General features: G+C 47.9%; 1 protein-coding gene across 3 annotated transcripts; it reads left to right on the plus strand.

Annotated features, from left to right (window-relative positions):
* Nucleotides 1–5,057: 5,057 nt before the first annotated feature.
* LOC120662261 lies at nucleotides 5,058–20,272 on the plus strand. Of its 3 annotated transcripts, none has more exons than XM_039941438.1 (24): nucleotides 5,058–5,218; nucleotides 5,409–5,548; nucleotides 5,966–6,050; nucleotides 6,218–6,271; nucleotides 7,026–7,117; nucleotides 7,238–7,341; nucleotides 7,727–7,802; nucleotides 8,086–8,542; nucleotides 9,538–9,873; nucleotides 9,950–10,153; nucleotides 10,247–10,345; nucleotides 15,641–15,713; nucleotides 16,422–16,549; nucleotides 16,676–16,964; nucleotides 17,052–17,272; nucleotides 17,354–17,481; nucleotides 17,888–18,002; nucleotides 18,422–18,477; nucleotides 18,573–18,666; nucleotides 18,749–18,938; nucleotides 19,013–19,093; nucleotides 19,480–19,574; nucleotides 19,649–19,711; nucleotides 19,802–20,272. In XM_039941438.1, exons 1-24 carry the CDS (start codon nucleotides 5,171–5,173, stop codon nucleotides 19,907–19,909), a joined length of 3,336 nt encoding a protein of 1,111 aa, XP_039797372.1. In that variant the 5' UTR covers nucleotides 5,058–5,170; the 3' UTR covers nucleotides 19,910–20,272. The 3 variants fall into 3 exon arrangements, 2 of the variants coding, with proteins under 2 accessions (XP_039797372.1, XP_039797373.1); XM_039941439.1 differs by having other exon boundaries at nucleotides 17,064–17,272; XR_005670222.1 differs by lacking the exons at nucleotides 19,649–19,711; nucleotides 19,802–20,272 and adding an exon at nucleotides 19,233–19,352 and having other exon boundaries at nucleotides 19,480–19,572.
* The last annotated feature ends 814 nt before the right edge of the window (nucleotides 20,273–21,086 follow it).

Below are 21,086 nucleotides of genomic sequence, written 5' to 3' on the forward strand. Positions count from 1 at the left end.
AAACCGACGATGGATTTGAGTTGACGTCGGTGCAGTTGTCCAGAGACTTGGTTTTTCAGTTGATCAGTGGACAACTACACTCACCGGTTAAACCGATGATACGTCGGTTAATCTGCCTAAGTTGTAACGACTAGTTTTCAGAATGGGCAGTTTACATTCATCGGTTAAACCGACGGTGACTATTGGAGGTACGTCGGATTAACCGGCGCTACGCAGTTTTCTGGCAGCTTTTCTCCAACGGCTCTATTCGTGTGAGCTGCCTATATATACCTCTCCAATGGGTCATTTTGCACTCTCTTGACACCAGGCAACATTTCATACACTCATATATTGTTGAGAGCCACCTTGAGCTTCATCATTCACACATTTGTTCATTCAATCATTCAAGAAGCAAGACTAAGGACTTGAGTAGAGAGAAGCTTGTGTGCATCCATTCTTGGTGATCGGTTCTTGCTCAAGTGAAGATCCTAGCTTGTTACTCTTGGTGATGGCAGCACCTAGGCGATCTTGGTGATTGAAGGTGTTTCTTCCGGAGCTTGCCAAAAATTGTGGGAGCCCGAAGAAGGTTGTACGTGGCTTGAGCTCCACCATGCTGGGATGGTGAACGGAGACTCTTAGTGAGCGCTCAAGTCTCGGTGACATGGGAGGTGACTAGACTCTTAGTGAGTGTCACAACGTGGATTAGGGGTGTGTGCCAACACATCGACACTACGGGAAAAAATTCGGTTGTCTCTTGTCCACTCTTTCATTTCAAGCACTTACTTTCTTGCAATTATTCTTGTGCTTGACCTTAGAGATCATAACTTAGCTTTACCTTTCTTAGTTTCTTATCTTTGTTAGCTTGTGTAGTTTGCTTTGTTAGCCGGTTGATGAATTGAGCCTTACTAGCATTGCATAGGTTAAGTTTGTTTTAATTGTCTTAGAAATTTGAAAAAGGCCCAATTCACCCCCCCTCTTGGTCCATCGATCCTTACAATGGCACATTTCTGACTGGAAGGTATAAAGGTCAGATACTCACCGCAATCGGGGTAGATTGCAACAACCAAATAGTTCTACTCGCATTTGCATTTGTTGAGAACGAGAACTTAGACAGTTGGTATTGGTTCCTTGAACGAGTGAAGGTTCACGTTGTTGCTGCACGTCCAGATGTGTGTCTTATTAGTGATAGGCATGCAGGTCTGCTATAATCAATACTGAAATTGCAACGTGGAACTGCGACAATGCCTCCATTGTGGCTCGATGTCCAAAACAGGTGGTGCATTAGGCATATGGGTGCAAACTTCTATGACCACTTCAAGAACAAGAATTTTAAGAACATGTTTAAGAGGTTGTGCATCCAAAATCAACAGAGAAAATTCAATGCAATAGCAGTCTCTTTCACCATACGTGACAAAAGACGACAAACCAATAGCAGTCTCCCTGGCGAGGACGATGGACCTGTCATTCTACAGCAAAGGTCTGTGGCGTGTAGTGGGGAAGGCAGCATCTAGGCGCGATCGACCGAGCGGCAGCAATGCAGTGCTGTGAGTCTGCATGCACTTAGATGCTCTACATGCACAGAGATGCATCGAGTAGTCAGTTCGAGAATCGAATCTAGCCTTTTCAGTGTTAGGTCAGCTAGCCTCTTCACTGTGTTGTCATGTAGGCTTTTCAGGTGCATTTACACTCCACACTCCGAGTATCATACCTTTGTGCGCCTATAAATACTCCGAAGTTTGTGAACTCCCAGCAGCACTCAAACACCAAAGCTCATTGTATACCCAATGTCTGGAGGTGGGTCTAGCGGGAAGAATTACTACGGTTTTGGGAAAGGAAAAGGGGGAAGAAAGGGAGACCCCATAATATTGGAGGGGCCTCTTGGACCTGATTCTTTTTTGGAGCCAGTGTTTGACTTTCCGCCACAGCACAATAGTGAATTTACCAATGAAACTCCTCTTCGACAATACGATAACCGTAGAGAACCGTGGCCAAAATGCAGACATGGTGAGGACTGCTTAGTGCAGATGTGCACCGACGAGATGGATGGCGGTCGGCGTTTCTTTAAATGTCCACACGCATGGGTAATACTCGGTTGTTTCATTTCTTTATCTTCAATGAGACACCTTACATGAAATTTGTTTTGCAGTCTTCCGATGCTCCAGAAAACTGTGGTTTTACTAGGTGGGTCGATCCTGCACCAATTGATTCAGTTCAGGAGTTCATCGAGTGCCTCCAGATAAAGATCTTTGATCTGAAATGCAAGGTGAACCATTATGAGGAAGTGAGCGAGGGTAACAAAGACGACGAAGATGATGATACCAGCAATACTGCCGGTTCACAGGATGAACCATGCAATATTCCTTACTGCAACTGCCCTTGTCACAAGAAGAAGGGCCCTACGCCTTCGGCACCACCGCCTGCACCATCTGCAATGGGTGGATACTGCGGAGAAGGCTCAACGCCGTTTGCTACGTGGGGGTATGGCTACTAGGACTACCCTAGTGCTAGTGACATGTTGCATCTTTGTGTTTGTTGTGTTTTTTTAAATTACCTAAGGCATGTTAGGTTAGTCCAGAATCTGTTTACCGTAGTTTGCAACGGGTTCTGCCATGCCACTACATGTGTGATGTGTGTTTCATTACCATTGTATTATGATGTAAACTTGATGGTTCACATTATGTAATGCATTTCTTAGTTCTTATTTCTTATCGTTATATTAATTAAATGTGTGCTTTTTAGTATTCTAGTGACATGAAAAGCTCCGAAAATATTAAGGACAAGTTCAAAGATTTCATAGATTCCCGGCTACAACTGCAAATTAATGGTAAAAGTTACAACACACAGAGTCAAGCTCTCAATTGAAAACATAAACAACTAATCGCAGTGGCATATGCACGCGACAAGGTAATTTCTTGTCGCGTGCACACCTACCATGCCTTATGGAATGTAAAATGCCGGGATTACATGGTACTACTCTACTGAGTGCACCGAGGATATTTGCCCTTCCTAATTGCTTCGGGCCCGGCTTCCTTCGCACGGCGTGCCCTCTCTCGCTTTCTCTCCCTGTCAGCTTCACGTTCCGCCGCCGCCTTACGATCCACCTCCTCCATCCTCTTGCGGATCTTTTCTTGCTCTTTCTTGCGCTTCTCCTCTTACTGTTCCTCGTGCTTCATTCGGCGCCAACGTTCTGCAGCACACCTTGCTTGTTGTTCCACAAAATCCTTTGTCTGCTGCGACTGTACGGTGTCAAACCACTGCATAAAATCACAAAGAGGCGGAGGAGACTTTGTCCAACAAAAGTTAGAATCATAACTCAATGTTAGGTCACAAAGAAAAATAGCGTCTGTTGTCCTGCTACCTTGGCCCGGTCTTTGCCGTATCGCTTAGGTGGATCATATTCGTAGTTCTCACACATAAAGAACCTCATGTCGTAGTCATCTCCTAAAACCTCAGATTGCATGAACTTGCATAACAAACCGCAGAAGCACATTGGCACATCAATTCCTTCGGGTACGGTGGCTTCACACTTGCTCCAAGGAATGTAGGTTGATCCTGACGAAGACATTGGCGCTTGTCGGTACCCCAGGACCAGGGTACCCCCTCTGGCTGTACTTAGGCAAGCGTCTCGTAGTTATCTTTAACTACGCCCTGACTCCCACGGGTCCCGGACCCCATATACTATCCGGACCCCTCAGCAGAGAGGGAGCAGACACCCCGCCTGGTGGGGTCCGGAGCCGCCACGTGTCCGCGGGCGCAGGTACACGCGCGGCTGCCAAGCTTCCTCGGGAAGACTTGCCCACCTACCGCATTCAATGCGGGAGGTATTGAGTGCGCTCTGCCACAGCAGAACCCAAGGAGCACAGTACAGCCGCTGGCGCCATTCACGCCACGCACGTCAGTCTGCTACACCAGTTAGACACGACAACTCAGCGACGAAGTATCATAACGCCTACACGGTAGACCCAACAGTCTACGCCGCAACCTACACTGCCTCAACGGGCGCCTCGCCGATGGGACAGGAGAAGACCCCCCCCCACGGTCAGAGCATCTACAAGGCAATGAAGCGTATCTGGCAAGAGATGCTCCACCACTGTAGCCCCATTAATATCTTTTTAGTAAGGTATACATCCTTGTTGGGCCCACTTATCGGGGTCCAACGCCTGTGTACGCGCTCTCCTTGCTCTATAAAAGGGGGACGCCCGTTAGTGAAGGACTCAGGTCCAGAAAGAGGACTGAGAGGCAGAGGATAGACTTATCCACCGACACAACAGCAATACTACTCTCAAGTGGACATAGGATATTACGCTCCGGCGGCCCGAACCACTCTAAATCCTCGAGTGTTCTTGTGTGATTGCTTGATGTGTAGATCTGAGATATCGCTTGCACTCCCCGAGTAACCACTCTTTGGGATTAGGCGGGTGCACTACGCCACCCGGCTGTGGCCCTCCTCTTAGAGCCGCGACAGCGCTATAGTGTGTTGCGCCAAATAACGAACAATGATTTCAATAATGCATATATCGTATACCAAATCGATGCGTGAAAATATAGGTACTGTCATAATTCTATTGCCTTATGCTGCAATATCAATAAGGTACTGTCATAATTCTATTCTAATTCATAATTAATTTAAAAACAAGTCTGTAATAGTACTGAAATTGTAATACTAAACGAGTGTTCTAAATCACCAAATCTAATTCAGCTAATCCGCTAATTAAATTAAATTAAATTGTTATACAATATCAATGGATTTATACGGAAGTTACCGGTAGATCACAAGTGCGGAATTCGGCAGAGCTTCGCCGCTTTTCTTCTTCTCACCCCTCTCTTTTTTTCTGAATTTTTGGACTTAAATGAGAAAGGGATGGAGGCCAGAACTTATATAGGGCGGGAGACCCCCGTCGCCCGTGGGGGGCTGTCGCACGTTGGAGGGGCGACATGCCCCTGTCGCCCGACAGGCCCCTCCCCCACCCATGTCGCCCCTGGGCCGGGCGACCGGGGTATTTTCGAAAATTTTCAAAACCAACATATATTTTTGAAATTTTTATTTTTTTAAATATAAAAAGAAAAAAACGCTCTCACCTAAACCTTTTCTTCCGTTCTTCGTCTTCCACGCCACCGTCGTCGTCTCGTCGACCCTTTCGATTTCGACGGCAATCAGTCCGACGACCCAGCCGTTGCCGCCCGCCCGGCGATGTTCGCCAAGCGCCTCTTCCACAAGGCACTCCACCACCACCATCAGGTCCCCCCTCTTGGTCTCGGGCGATTCCATTTGACTTTTTTTTTATCCGACCAACCACCTGCCGAGTTCCCTTGCCTAAAGGAAGCTTAGCTCCGGTTGCGGGCACGGAACTGGAATCCATTCTTGTCGTGCCTTCACCTTCTGCTTCTGATTCCTGCTGCGTGTTATGTTGGCTTGGCCCTTGCTGCAGGGAGAGGGAGGAGCATCACCAGCTGCACCTGGGGACGTGCCCCAAATGGACGCGCAGATCGCGCTTCACTACGGGGTGCCCTACACGGCCTCACTACTCGCCTTCGATCCCGTCCAGCGCCTCCTCGCCGTCGGAACGCTGTCAGCCTCGACTCCAAATCACTCTCATCAATCCGCATACCCTGACCCACTCGCACAAAATTCATTCTGCATATAGTCACAGCTGCCTATGTGGCAATATCCTATGCTTGGTTCATAACAAAACAACACCGTGCCTTGCACTGTCACTGTGCTTCACTAATTTCTGTCCTCCTTCATACATGTTACTTGTAGTATAACAAAGCGAAGAAACTACTTACATAAGCATGGAAACAAGCTGTCCCATTCAGTTTCCTCTTGCTGTATATGTCGCAAAGACTTCAATTCAGTAACAAAGCTGACGTTAACTGTATGGAATGAGATATCTTTGCCAGTGCTGTGCTTCAGTATTTTCATCCATGCTAACCCCGTCTCTTCTTGAGTACATGCTCATAGCCTTTCTGCACTTCAAACTGCTAGGGATGGTAGGATAAAAATATTTGGAGGTGATAACATTGAAGGCATTCTTATATCACCAAAGAGTGTGCCGTACAAATTCTTGCAGGTTTGGATCTTAACTATTTTTCTTCTCTGTCAAAGGCAAAGCTATATATATAGTGTTACCGCCTTATCAAACTATCCATGTTCTTTGCTGCTTACATATAACACCCATTACCATGTCCAAGTTGCACCTTTTTCCTTGAAACAACTAAATGGGTTGCTTCTTTACAGTTTATAATAAACCAGGGGCTTCTGGTTGCAATTTCTAATGAAAATGAAATCCAGGTGAGCTACTGATAGATAAAGTTTTTGATGCATTCAAACTCTTCTTCTTTTTCTATTATGGGGATCCCTGGAGATAATATATGTTAACATTGGCTATGTGCTGCCCATGTATTGGTTCATACTCCAACTTTCTTCATTACATGTACTTTGATGCAACTCGCCCCCCCCCCCCCCCCCCCCCAACACACACACACACACACAAACTCGAGTCCTCGACCAACGTAGGAGGAACTATGTGGCTCTGAAGAAGAAATAGGCACTTGAATTCATGAGGACTCACATATAGCCTTCCACCAACTGAACTAGCCTTATTTTCCAGAATACAATCTGTGAGCATTCTTGTATAGCTTTGTCATTTTTTAATGCCAAGGACACATCTATTATTAGCCTGAAATATCACGGGAATGGATGGTTTAGGAGGAAAATAGTTCATAAGGAAAGTATCTTCCAATATAGTGCTGAATCATGTAAGCTGCAACTGCAAATACCGTAAAGACATTTTGCACTTTTCTTTCAATCACCATTCACAACAAAGAAAACTTAACAATTTCTCAAATTCTGGTAAGAGCATTGCGAGAAATTCCTGAGAAAGAAAAAGTGCATTTACCTACTATATAGTGTAACACCTATATCTGAACTCTCCTTTACTCCTTGCGTTATTTATCCAAGAAGAGTGTCAGCTGTTCTCTAGCCCTGAAATAGAAAAGGTACATTTCCCTATTACCGTTGTATATGATACATGCCTGTCCTGTAGGTATGGAATCTTGAGTTCAGGCAACTGTTTTATTCATCCCAGTGGGATGTCAACATTACTGCTTTTGCAGCCATAGAGGGGTCCTTTCTGATGTAAGCTATCGATACGGCTACTCAGTTTTTCCACATTCTAAAATTTTACTTAGTTTGGCTTTGCTATATCTGTTTGCAGAAACTCATAACCCGTCTTTTGTATTGAAAATTTTCCCTAAGGTACCTTGGAGATGAGAATGGTCTTCTTTCTGTATTGAAGTATGAGGTAGATGATGGGAAGCTTCAAAGAATGCCATATAATGTTCCTATCCAGTCCTTAACCGGTACACGTGTCTTCCTCATCAGATGTTAACTACAAAGAATGTTTCTTTCAATTGCCTCTATTGATATACAAAATCTCTTTCCATATGGTTGCTGCATGAGATGGTGGGCGAACTCCAACTCTGGGCAAAGATGATTATAGTCTGTTACTCTGAATTTTCAACACTCCTCATAAACATATGATGTTAGGCGCAACATAAAAAAATTACTTGAGTCAGTACAAATTTCGGTGAAATTGAGTGTGACCATTAATATTCATAACATACTGCAATTTTCTGTTATTCATTTGTTTGGAATAAAAAGCACGTTTTGTCCTGCACAATTTAAATACTGTTTACCCACTGAGATTCAAAGTTAATATTCCATGGTCCATTGTCCCCCCCACAGAAAGAGCTGGTATTTCCTTACAGGATCCTCAACCTATTGTTGGAATACTGATCCAACCTGACACTTTTGGGACAAGGTGAGTTCTTCATTTTATGCGACCTGTTGAATTTTGGTTAATAACTATCAGTTACTAGACTATCGGGATGGTCAGACATGGTATTATTGTCAGTTCCTCACTTTTACTTTGAAAACAGTTATGTGATTTATCAAATGTCCTGGAATACCATAAAAAGAGGTTTTTATGCAAGAAAGTTTGAAAGAAGAACAATAGCTTTGTGACACCCCATTATTCTCATTTTGAGGCAGATCTATTTTGTGAACCTCGAACACTTAAGAATGACTGCTGGTAAATGTTGCAGGTTGCTAATTGCGTATGAGAAAGGGTTGCTGGTTCTTTGGGATGTATCTGATAGCAATGCAATTTCTGTTAGAGGCTATGGGGATTTACACATGAAGGGTCAAATCAGTGGTGCACAGAGGGATGCTGATGAAGATCAATTGAACAATGCTATTGATGACAGTGACGAAGAAAGAGAAATTTGCTCTCTTTGTTGGGCATCAAGAGGGGGCTCAATCGTTGCTGTTGGCTATATAACAGGAGACATACTTCTATGGGATATGAATACAAGACCCCCCAGGAAAGACAAGCAAATGGATGTTTCATCTAATGTTGTTAAGCTGCAGCTGGCTTCAGGGAGTCGTAGGCTTCCTGTCATTGTATTGCATTGGTCTGCTGGGTCAGCAATTCATTCTAATAAAGGAGGGCATCTTTTTGTATATGGTGGTGATGATATGGGATCTGAAGAAGTTCTCACGGTTCGCCTCTTGTTTCTTTCTCATTGTTATGATTTTCCTTTTCTTTTGCCTGCCATCTTAAAAGGCATTGCTGATCACAATTGATGCCTTCTCAGGTGAACTCAGTTATACCTTTTTGCTTATTTACAAATTTGGTGAAGTGAATTCTGTTAAGGGTATAATGGTAAATGTACTAGTAGTCTAGGGTTTGGGGAGTCTCATGTCTCTTGTACTTACTCTATATATTGCCCTTTGGGACTCTATCAATACATCAATAATCCATTTGTAACATGGTATCACAGCTCTAGGTCTCGATCCGGCCTCCCACCCTCGTCGATCTCCGCTGCGCCGTCCCCGGGAGGATCGATCTTCCCTCCCGGGGGCGGCATCTCCATACCCTTAACAAATTCCTAGCTCAGTGAACACCAATTTCTGTCACCTGGCTGTGAGACATGTTTACTGTAGACACACAGCACTAGGGGCCGGCGCGCTAGGGCAGCGGAAGTCGGACCGGGAAGGAAGCCCGGACTCGTGATACCATGAAAGCAATATGGCTGGAACCGAATGGATTGATTGATTAGGGGTGCAAGGCACAGGTTACATACATAGGCAAGGGTCCTAGGGTTTATAGAAACACCCAATCACAGGATCCTTGCCTAATCAATGGTGGCACAAACCCTAACCTATCTAGCCTCACAAACAGGCCATGCGCCAAGCAGGCCCATGTGGGTCCCACAGCCCATATACTCAACTCGCTAACAGCAAGTTTCTTGCCAGTATAAAGAACTGTTTTCCAGGCAGAACCCATTTTTTAGATCCGAACAGTTCTGAACATTCCTTTTGGGTTCAGGTCTCAGCAGCCATATCTATTTTTCATCTAAAATAATCTATTCATACTTGTTAGGATGACTATCCTGAACTTGGAAAAACACAGTTTGTTTAAAAATGTTTTCCCAAACCTCACACTGCAGAAAACTAGACCTTCATCAATGACCAAAATGCTCATTTTCTTGCAGGTTCTCAGCCTGGAGTCAACTGCTGGATTAGAATCAGTAAGATGCATGTCAAGGATGGACCTCAAACTTGACGGATCCTTCGCTGATATGATTCTTATTCCTGATACTGGGGTTCCTGATAAAAGCAGAACTTCTGCACTTTTCATTTTGACAAATCCTGGACAACTGAATTTTTATGCTGATGGTTCTCTATTTTCTGTGCAAAATACAAAAGAGGGAAATGCTCTGCCTGAAGCACAAAAATTTCCAGTTGCCATTCCTATCACTGATCCCAACATAACAGTCACAAATCTTTGTTCACTAACTGAAAGAGAGCTTTCAAATATTTCACTGAAGGTGCATTCTGCTTGGATGTGGATATTTTACTCTATCAAGACAGCATCATTACTTACTTAAGACCATTTTTCTGTAGAAATTTTGTGCTAGGCAGAATGCTGGACCTTTCATATTAGGGAACATGAAATGGCCTTTGACTGGTGGGGTTCCAAGTGAGATGTCTCTGAACGAGGATCATGCTGTTGAAAGACTATACATTGCAGGCTATCAAGATGGTTCTGTGAGAATATGGGATGCAACGTTTCCTGTTCTGATGCCAATGTTTGTCTTGGATGGAAAGGTGGGTCTCATTTATATTTGCATGATTACTTGCGTTATTCCTCTTTGGCTTAACATATTAATCCAATACAGTGATAACTATTCTTTACCGCAGGTGGCTGATATTAATTTGGACGGGGCAAATGCTTCTGTATCATCTCTGGCCTTTTGTTCATTAAACATGACTTTGGCTGTTGGGACAACAAGTGGTCTGGTTAGATCTTATTGTCAAATTTGTGGATCAGTTGAAATTGATGGTCGTTGATACCATGTTTAATGTAGGAGAGAATAATCAGATGTATTCCTCCAAACCCTAGAAGGGTGGGATATATAGATCCTATACATGGGCCTCTATACATGGGCTCACATATACACCAACACCCCCCCGCAGTCTGAATTACCGGCGCAGCGGTGTTCAAGACTGGACAACAAGAAAGCCAACACTCCCCGCAGTCTGAACTACCGGCGCAGCGGTGTTCAAGACTGGACAAGAAGAGAGTACAAAGAGAGTACAAATGGCAAATACCCCCCGCAGCCACAACTAGCCACCGGCTACGTTGAGGCTGGAGCGAAACTCCGAGAAGGTCGAGGAGAGTAGTCCCTTGGTGAAGATGTTGGCAAACTGGGAGGTAGTCGGGACATGGAGTACCCGAACATCGCCGATGGCGATCCTGTCGCGCACGAAGTGTAGGTCGATCTCCACATGCTTCGTCCGCTGATGCTGGACGGGGTTGGTGGAGAAATACACGGCGCTGACGTTGTCGCAGTAGACGAGCGTGCTCTTGGCGAGCGGGCTGTGGAGCTCCGCCAAGAGCTGTCGTAGCCAGGACGCCTCCGCCACGCTGTTAGCGACAGTCCGGTACTCCGCCTCGGCACTGGAGCGGGAGACAACCGGCTGCCGCTTGGACGACCAGGAGACCAGGTTGCCGCCCAGGAAGACGGCGTAGCCGGAAATAGAGCGACGAGTGTCCGGGTAGCCAGCTCAGTTAGCGTCGGTGTAGACCACCAGCTCAGCAGAGTACGAGTGGTGAAGCACCAGGCCGAGGTCCACAGTGCCACGGACGTAGCGGAGGAGACGCTTCAGCGCAGCAATGTGTGACTTCCAGGGATCATGCATATGGAGACAGACCTGCTGAACAGCGTAGGTGAGGTCCAGCCTGGTGAAGGTGAAGTACTGCAAAGCGCCGGTTAGACTCCGGTAGGCAATAGGATCAGCCACCGGATCACCCAGATCAGCAGATAGCTTCGCCTGAGTATCGACAGGAGTGGAGCAGGGCTTGCAATCAGTCATCCCAGCTCGCTTCAGAATATCAAGGGCGTACTGCCGCTGGTGAAGGAGAAGACCAGACGGGCGAGGCTCAACAGTGACGCCCAAGAAGTGGTGGAGTTGACCCAGATCCTTCATAGCCAACTCCTGCTGCAGAGAGGAGATGACACTCTTAAGCAACTGCTGACTGGAGGCTGTGAGCACAATGTCATCGACATAGAGCAGCAGATATGAAGTCTCACCCCCACGGCGGTAGATGAAGAGAGACGTGTCAGACTTGGCCTCGGTGAACCCCAATGTCAGCAAGAACGTGGCGAACCGAGAGTACCAAGCCCGAGGAGCCTGCTTCAGATCATAGAGAGACTTGTTGAGACGGCAGACCATATCCGGACGACTCGAGTCCACAAATCCCGCTGGCTGAGAGCAGTAGACAGTCTCTGACAGAGTGCCGTGAAGAAACGCATTCTTCACGTCCAGCTGGTGCACAGGCCAAGAGCGCGAGAGTGCAAGCGAGAGGACCGTGCGCACAGTAGCAGGCTTCACCACTGGACTGAAGGTCTCATCATAATTCACACCAAGCCGCTGAGTGAACCCCCGGAGAACCAAGCGAGCCTTGTAGCGCTCCAGTGTGCCATCAGCCCGACGCTTATGCGTCCAGATCCACTTGCCGGTGACCACATTGCAACCAGAAGGACGCGGCACGAGGTCCCACGTCTGGTTGGATAGAAGAGCCGCGTACTCCTCTTCCATCGCACGACGCCAGTAAGGATCCGCCAAGGCGTCGCGGACAGAGGGTACCGGAGAGACCTGCGGCTCTCCCTCGGTGGCGGAGAGAGTCGCGGCCTGAGACGCCATCCGCCGAGTCACCATGGGATGGATATGCCGAGGATCTCGGTGGACGACTGGCGGGTGGTACACCGCCGGCTCGACTCGAGAGCGAGTCGGCGGAGGCGGCGGCGGCTCCGGTGTAGATGGCGGCGGCGACAACTCCGGTGTAGGCATTGGAGGAGCCTCCGGAGCCGGAGGCGGCGGCGGTGCCGGCGCCGAACGACGCCGGTACATCTACACCGGCTGAGCGTACCGCGGCGGCGCCGGAGTAGGCGTCGGACGATGCTGGTACACCTGCACCGGTTGAGCGTACCACGCAGGTGCAGGGGGAGGCACCGGGGTCGCGCGTGGCGCAGCTGGAGACACCGGGTCCGCGCGCGGCACGAACGGAGGTCCGGGGGCAGCGCGTGGCGCGACCGCGGGCACCGGTGCCGCGCGTGGCGCAGCAGGGATCACCGGAAGCGATGTCGGTGTGCCAGGAAAACCTACAGGGAAAGGAAAGGCAGGTAAAGGTGGCTGAACCACCGGGTCAGTCGGAAACAGGGACTACAGCTCGGGGTCAGGAGAAGGTGTGGAGGAGGTGGAGTAGGGGAAATCCGACTTGTCAAAGACGACGTGTCGGGAGATCAGGACGCGACGAGAGGTGAGGTCAAAACATCGGTACCCCTTGTGGTCAGGGGAGTAACCAAGGAACACACACCGAGTCGAGCGGGGCGTCAGCCTGTGAGGAGCAGTGGCGGAGGTGTTAGGATAACACGCACACCCGAAGACCCGAAGGTGGTCGTAGCGAGGAGGGGTACCGAAAAGAGCGTGGTGTGGAGTGGGAGCAGGAGAAGCAGTGGACGGAAGACGGTTGAGCAAGTAGGTGGCGGTGTGGAGGCTCTCAACCCAGAAGCGCGGGGGCAAAGAGGGTTGGATCAGAAGGGTGCGCACGACGACGTCGTGCGAATCATCCGCTCAGCCTTGCCGTTCTGAGGAGAGGTATACGGACAAGACATACGCAGTCGAACTCGCCCGTTTTCACACTGGACGGCCTTAACGGTGAGGCCGAACTGAGTGGACACCCAAGTAAAGAAGTGGAGGAGGGTGGGGAAGGTCTCAGACTTGGCGCGCAAAGGAAACGTCCAAGAGTAGTGTGAGAAATCATCGACCACCACCAGGTAGTACTTATAGCCAGAAAGGCTAAGAACAGGAGAGGTCCACAGGTCACAGTGAACAACATCAAATGCATGCGTCGCATGCGAAGAAGAAAAAAAAAAGAGCCGAACATGACGACCGAGCTGGCACGCATGGCAGAGGGGCTCAGCAGGAGCCCTAGTACCAGGAACATCGGTACTACGACTGAGCTGAGCCAGAACATCGCGGCCAGGGTGACCAAGACGGCGGTGCCAGGTGGTGGAAGACGACGTCGCGGCAAAAGCTGTAGATCAAGACGGCCAGAGCGAAGAAGAAGGCGAGAGTGGTGCAGCGGAAGAAAGAAGGCGAAGGGTGTAAAGGGGCTCCGTGCTGTCACACCGGAGTAGCGGACGCCGGGAGGCCGAATCCTTTACAGTGAGGCCAGAAGAATCAAACTCGATGGAACAAGAATTGTCAGCTGTAAACTGACGAATGGAAATAAGGTTATGAACCATCTGAGGAGCAACAAGGACATTGGAAAGACGAAAAGAGCTAGGAGCAGAACCCACGGCGGTGACAGGAAGGCAAGACCCGTCACCAACCATGATGGAAGAAGGACAAGAGGGGTGTGGGGGTCAGACAGAAGAGATGATACCGGCATGTGGGGTTGTGTAGAAGGAGGCATCCGAGTCGGCGATCCACTCGGTGCTGACCGGCAGCGTCCGCCCCATGGCGCTGAAGGACTGCGTTAGTGCGGCCTGGTCCCACCCCTCAGGCCAGGTCGGCTGCTGGCTGGGTGGGGTCCAGAACGGCGCGAACAGGGGAGCAGCAGCGGCGAGCATGGCCGCCGGCTGGGGCTGAGGACGAGGGCTCCCCCTCTGACCCTGAAACGGCTACATCGGGATGCGTCTTGGCCATGGGGTGCGGAAGGATGGCCAGGGCGTACCTCCAGGGCCAGGAGCAGGAGTGGGAGCCGAAGTCGGGTCCGTAGTGCCCCGAGCACCACCACCACGTCCCCTCCGCCGCCGACGCCCTCGGCATCCCCCACCCCCGGTCTAGCCGGTGAGAGGAGCACCAAGGAGGGGGTCGGGCGCGTGCAGGGGCGCGGCGCCAGGGGCCCCGGGGAAGGCGGATCCGGCGGCCGGGGCGGCGGCGGCGCCCTGGGGCAGCCACGCGCCGGGGGCAGCGGCCTGCACGGCGCGCGCGGCGGCGAGGGAGGCAGTGGCCCGCGCGGGGTCCTTGGGCGCGACGGCCCGCGCGGCCTGCGCGGTGTGCGCGGCGGCGAGGGAGGCGGCGGCCCACGAGGCGGGCGCGGCGGCGGCCTGCGCGGCGTGCGAGGCATGCGTATGCGCCGGCTTGGCCTTGACGAGCTTGGCCTCGAGGTCCCGCAGCATCTCCTGCGCACACTCGTAGGCCGCGGCTGGCGCGGGCGCCGCCGCGGCGTGGGCGTCGGCTACGTGGGGCGGCTCCGACGGCCAGCAGGCCGCGGTAGCGGGGCTGGCGTGGGCGGCAGCGGCGCCCAGGCTCGGCCAGCCCGCAGGAGCGGCGAGGACGACCGCGGGAGCTGGCCACCACGCGGCCACAGCAGTGCGCGGAGCATTGGAGCCCGGAGCAGGGGCTGCAGCAGCGCCCGAAGCAGAGGAGAAACAAGCGGCGGGGGGTGGCGCAGAGGAAAAGGAGGGGGCCGCGCCGAGCCACTGGTTGCGCGTGTGCACGGCCGCGGCCAGCCGCGCTTGAAGCTCCGACGCGCCGACGTGGGCAAGGGCCACGCTCGCGGCCTGCCCGCCCTGGGGGGCGGCAAGGGCGGCCAGCCCTAGGGCCCCGGCGGCGCTAGCTGCCGGCCGGCCATGGAGGGGGCGGCGCGGGAGGCGGCGGCACCAGGGGCGGCGGCGCCCAGGCCCAGCCCGCCCGCAGCAGCAGCACAGGCAGCGCCAGCGCCAGCAGAGGAAGAGGCGGCGGCCGGCGGCTGCTGGAGCAGGGACCACGCGGCGGCGGCGGCTGCTGGAGCAGGGGAGGAGGATGGAAGGCGAGAGAAGGAGGGGGAGAGGGAGGGCAGCGGCGGCGGCCGGCAGCCGGCCATGGCGCCGGCAGCGGCGGCGGCAGCACCTAGAGAGGGAGGAGAGGAGAGAGAAAAACCCTAGGCAAATGATACCATGTAGGAGAGAATAATTAGATGTATTCCTCCAAACCCTAGAAGGGTGGAATATATAGATTCTATACATGGGCCTCTAGATGGGCCTCTATACATGGGCTCACATATACACCAACATTTAATACTCCTGTTATACCTCTTTGTAGGTATGCATCTATAAACTTCGTGAGCACTCTGGGGGTTCAAGCTTTCACTTTGTGAGTGAATTGAAGCAAGAAGGTAATCATTTCATGAAGCTATATGTGTCATTATGAACCCTGATGACAGGGGGGACATGCCTAGAAGGTTCAACTGGTGAAATGACCTATTTAAATCCCCCAGACTCCTTTAAATGCAAGATATGTTTTCCTTGTGAAAATTTTGCTGCCATCCTAATTAAGGCAGTGTTATGCCAATTTTACTTCCTTTTGTTACTCTGTTAGCACCTACAAGATACCTGTCGTGTCTGGTAGTGTTACAAGCAGCAGCCAAAACGCTTCTTTGGCAGATGGGAACAATACATGGGCACTATCACTTACCTCAATGTTTATTGTTGAAACAAAAACTATTTTTTTTTTAATTATGATTGAGCATTTTTGAGTGGACAAAAAACTCAACCGACCTAGGAGGAACTAGGTCTTGTAAATAAGTGGCGATAGGCACTCAAATTCTAGCTGAACAGGACCCAAACCTAAGGGCTCAACTCCCGCCAGCTTATCAGGGGACAAAAAACCGCTGCTTATGTATTAGCTGCCATGCCCAACATTTATAGATACTTCCCATGTTGTTCTTTTGCTGAAGTTTGAAATTATTTGTTCTCGTGCTAAAAAACTACTGTAGTAGGCCGGTAAGGAGACTCAGCCTAAGCATTGCAAAGTTCTCTCTTTGAATATGGTTCATTATGTTTTCATTAACAGCAAATAATCTTTTCGTTTGGCTTTTCGACAGTTCATGTTGTTCATCATGGGAAAGGATTCCATTGTTATGTTGCCTTTTTGGCATCAAATTGCCCAGTGCGATCTCTATTATTTACAGCTTCAGGGGAAGTACTTGCCACAGGCTATCAGAATGGCCAGGTATATTCTACCTATTTTTATAATAGATGCTATACTTAAGATTTCTGATATTGTACTATTTGCTTGAAACTTACAATTACCAACCTATATTAGTTAACTATTATTTTCTGGTTTGTCTTCTTGAAGGTGGCAATGTTTGATCTAAGTCAGCTATCAATTCTATTCACTGTAGATTGTGCATCAGGAACAAACTCCCCTGTTGTTTCCTTGGGAATTTACAGTGTTACAACTTCTGATGCAAAAGCAGATGAGTCAGAGAAAGAGACTCCTCAAAAAGCAAGGTTACTCAGAGACTTTCTTTTTTCCTTGACAAAGGATGGCCGTGTTACTGTACTTGACTGCACACCGGGTGTGATGATGAATTCACATATCTTAGATCAGAAGCAATCATCTGCAATTTCCATGTATGTCATAGGCAAGTAATTACTATCATCGCATTGAGGTGGCACTTACCTTGTATCTCCTTTAGATTGTTGCCTAACTGGGAAGCTTTTGCATCTAGATGGAGCTTCAGATGAGAAGCAAACCCAATTATCAGAGGACACAATAGGGAGTCAAGGTCAGACAGGAAAAGAAGGCAATGATGTTGACAATAAACAAGCACCAGGAGTTGGAAAGCACCTGAAAAATGCTTCCCACCTTTCACAAAATGGTGGTTCAGATTCACTTCTTGTCTGCTGTGAGGATGTTTTGCTTTTGTTATCCGTTGCATCATTGATTCAGGTGTGTATTTAGCTTTATGAGCTGCGTTCTGTTAATTTCCAAATTTCCACATCTTACTGGTGGTGTTCCTTTTCCTGTCAGGGAAAAAACAAGTATCTAAATAAGCTGAAACTTGCAAAACCTTGTTGCTGGTCAGCAGTTTTGAAGAATATGGATGGCAAAATTTGTGGGTTGATATTGGCTTATCAGACTGGCACTATAGAATTGAGGTAGTTACATTTTGTCGTGTCTTTGCCTTGTCATGAAATATATGGATAATAAGTGCAGCTTTGACATATTGACTTCATGTTATATATATATTAGAAAATGTGTCCTGTGTTTACAATAAGTGTATGCTTTGAGGCAGAAAAAAATAGTAGCATATTTGTTTGCTCACTTGAACCAATAATGATTTAGCTGGCAACATTTCATCATCCATATTTGGTGTTCTGTTATCTCATCTGGCTCGTATTTGTATTACGTAGAATCACATGAGAATGTTCAAGGTATAGATAATATTGATTTTCAATCTAGTCAATATTCTTGGATTTTAAAAAAGCAGATTTTTGACTTTCAAGCCACTCCATCAGTTTCATGTACTGTCATATTCGCGCAATTTGACTTTATTCTGGGCAGGTCTGTGCCAGATCTGGCTATTGTTGCTGATAGCTCCTTGATGTCGATACTGAGATGGAGTTACAAGGCAGGCATGGATAAATCCATGAGCTCCTCAAACGGACAAATTACTCTGGTACTTTTATGACTTGCCCTTCTAGCTTAATCATGAGGATTTGGTTGGTGGATTTCAGATTTTGTGTAGTGAAGTTTAGATCAGATTTAGTGCAGTGAAGTTTAGTGCCTAATGTGTAGTAGGTTTGGTTTAAGTTCTGTATTGTTGCTGCCACATCTTCGAGCTTATTTCATCCAAACAGAGCAGTTTTTTTTGAACAAAACATAGCAGGAATTATGATGCCTAAAATGGGTATCATGTTTTCTTTGTGGCAAGCGTACTCGAAGAAGTGGTTGGCTTTGTTCACCAGTAAAACCTGCAACTTATCAGTTGAATCATTTTCTAAAGGAAACTAGGGGGGTGCCCTGACTATTTAGATTTCACATATATTCAGATTTTACTGAAAAATCCTCATTTTCCTAACATATGCTCCACCCCAGGTAAATGGATCTGAATTTGCAATCATCTCTCTCATAGCCTCAGAGAATGACTTCAGGTACTTCACATTATTGCATGTCTAAGGCATTGTTTGTACTGGGATGCTATTCAATTGAGAAGCAATAGATTTGACTGCCGACCCTTTGGTAATAGGATTCCAGAATCTCTCCCGTGCCTTCATGACAAAGTTCTTGCAGCAGCTGCGGAAGCAGCTATTAGTTTCTCAACTGAGCAGAGAACGAAGCAGGTATCCAATTTTCTTTCTGATATCTTTTACTGATGTGACACCGCTGTACATTTTGGCTTCACATGGACACATTGCGGCGCAGAATCCAGCAGCAGGAATCCTTGGTGGCATCATTAAAGGAATGAAAGGCAAGGCTGAAGAAAGTGCAAAAATGAGAGAAAGCTTCACTGTGCGAACACCCCACGAACATTTGGAGTCATTTTTCTTGAAAGATTCATTTGTTGAACCATCAATACCCAATCTTGATGACCCGATAGAAGAACTATCAATTGGTTCTCTTTCTCCTTCCTTATATGTATCTTAAAGCAAGAAGTATTTCCTGTTAACTTGAGAGTATTCGATGCAGATGACGTAGAGATTGATGACGAAGTACCTGCCCCGGCACCAGCATCATCCTCTACATCTCACAGGAACAATAGAACAACAGGTCAGACATAATAATAAGCACATATTTTTTGTTTCCATTATTGAATGCTATAGTTGTTTGCCTCTAGCTGAGTTGGTTAGAGGAACCCAGCGGTACTCCTCAGGTCCTGAGTTCGACTTCCCGTGGGAGTGAATTTCAGGTTGAGGTTAAAAAACTCCCCTCGCCTGTCCCATAGTGCCAAAGCACAGGTCTAAGGCCCGGCTCCGGTCGTGGTCATCTCACATGGGCTACGGTGCCGCTGTGTAAGGGTGGGGCAGAGGTTCGAGGATTTTCTTGGCCGGTGTGAGACGGTCTTCTCTATCACACAATACCACGGGGGCGGTCATTCCCCCGCCGGCCGAGTTTTTTATAGTTGTTTAAACTCTGTATGTTTGTGTTGGCTGCAGAGGAGAGAGAGAAGCTATTTGAAGGGTCAAGCCATGTTGGTAAACCAAGAATGAGAACTCCGCAGGAAATTCTAACGAAATATAAATTTGGCGGGGTAATTAATATCATGAACATTGCAACTGGTCATGGTTTTACTGTGCATGGGAGCTAAATGTAGGTCCACTGCAGGATGCGGCAGCAGCTGCTGCTCATGCCAAGGATAAGCTGATGCAGCGGCAGGAGAAACTGGAGGTGAAATAGTTTGATTTCATGCTTCCGTTTCTATTTTTGTTTCTTTGCAGCCCTTATTCAGAGTAATATGAAGCTGTATTGTTTCTACAGAGGATAAGCCAGCAAACTGCGGAGCTTCAGAATGGAGCTGAAAACTTTGCTTCCCTGGCACAGGAGCTTGCAAAAACTATGGAGAACAAGAAGTGGTGGAAGCTATAATCCAACAAAGAGATATTTTGTGTAATCACATTCATTGTTGCACTTGCACGCGGTCAGTCCGGTGCTGTGTATAGTGTCATCACTTGTTTGCTACCTGTGGAGGTGCTTGCTTTCCTTGGCAGGCGGTATTGCAGAGGTTTCATTGTAATTATTCGGTAGCTAGCTTAGGCACGTCGTGCCGTGTTGTATACTAATTATTATGTTGTGTACTGTACTAAGCAAAGGGTCATTGTTTTCTTGTTGCTGCTGACTGCTGTAAAGGTAAAAGAGACAGTGAAGGAACTAACTGCTGCCATCATCCAAACATGCCCATAATGATGACAATGCAACAACTGTATATGAACATGCTTACTCTGCGTGTAACAAGGGACTGCAACATACCAACATTGTTCGTGTTGTCTACAACACCTACTGTTGAATGGATGGCTGCTCGAGAGATCCATAACACTCTATTCGGGGACAGGAAGTAGCCAACCAGTAGTATTTTTTTTTCTTACAACAAATCAGCATCAGCCACTGCCAGCCGAACAGATGGGGGGAGGCATTGAGAGTATGCATTTACTACTTTACAATCCCGTTGGATACTCAAAGCTGTACTTCTGTGTAGGCAAAATAGGCACTTTGGTCCTTCAACTTTGTTTCAACGGTCAATTTGGTCCCTCAACTATCAAAAAGGTCAATTTGGCCCCTCAATTTTTATTTTTAGGTCAAATTTATCCCTATACTTATGTAATGCTCCATAATACCATGAGACTAATGCTAAAAAGTCATCATTGCCCTTAGCTATTTCCTCTCCCTCACAATTTGCATGTTTAGCAGTGGTGCAACAAGTTAATTAAATATATGCATGATATTCTTATGTGTAGACTAAATTAAATACGAAAGGGCATTTCAACAAATACGAGAGACATCAAATCAACCGATAGAATAATAGATCTATTGTGACCTATTATTGATTAATTACAACTATACAGTAATGGAAATTGAGTATGAGAAGGAGCTAAGGGTAAAAATGACTTTTCACATCTATCTCATGGTATTATGAAGCATCACATCAATATAGGGACAAATTTGGAATACAAATAAAAGTTGAGAGATTAAATTGGTTTTTTTGAAAATTGAGGGACCAATTTGACTCTTAGAGCAAAGTTGAAGGATCAAAGTGGCTATTTTGCCT

This window comes from Panicum virgatum, chromosome 2N (genome assembly GCF_016808335.1).
Source record: "Panicum virgatum strain AP13 chromosome 2N, P.virgatum_v5, whole genome shotgun sequence".
In the NCBI taxonomy this organism is placed as follows: Eukaryota; Viridiplantae; Streptophyta; class Magnoliopsida; order Poales; family Poaceae; genus Panicum; species Panicum virgatum.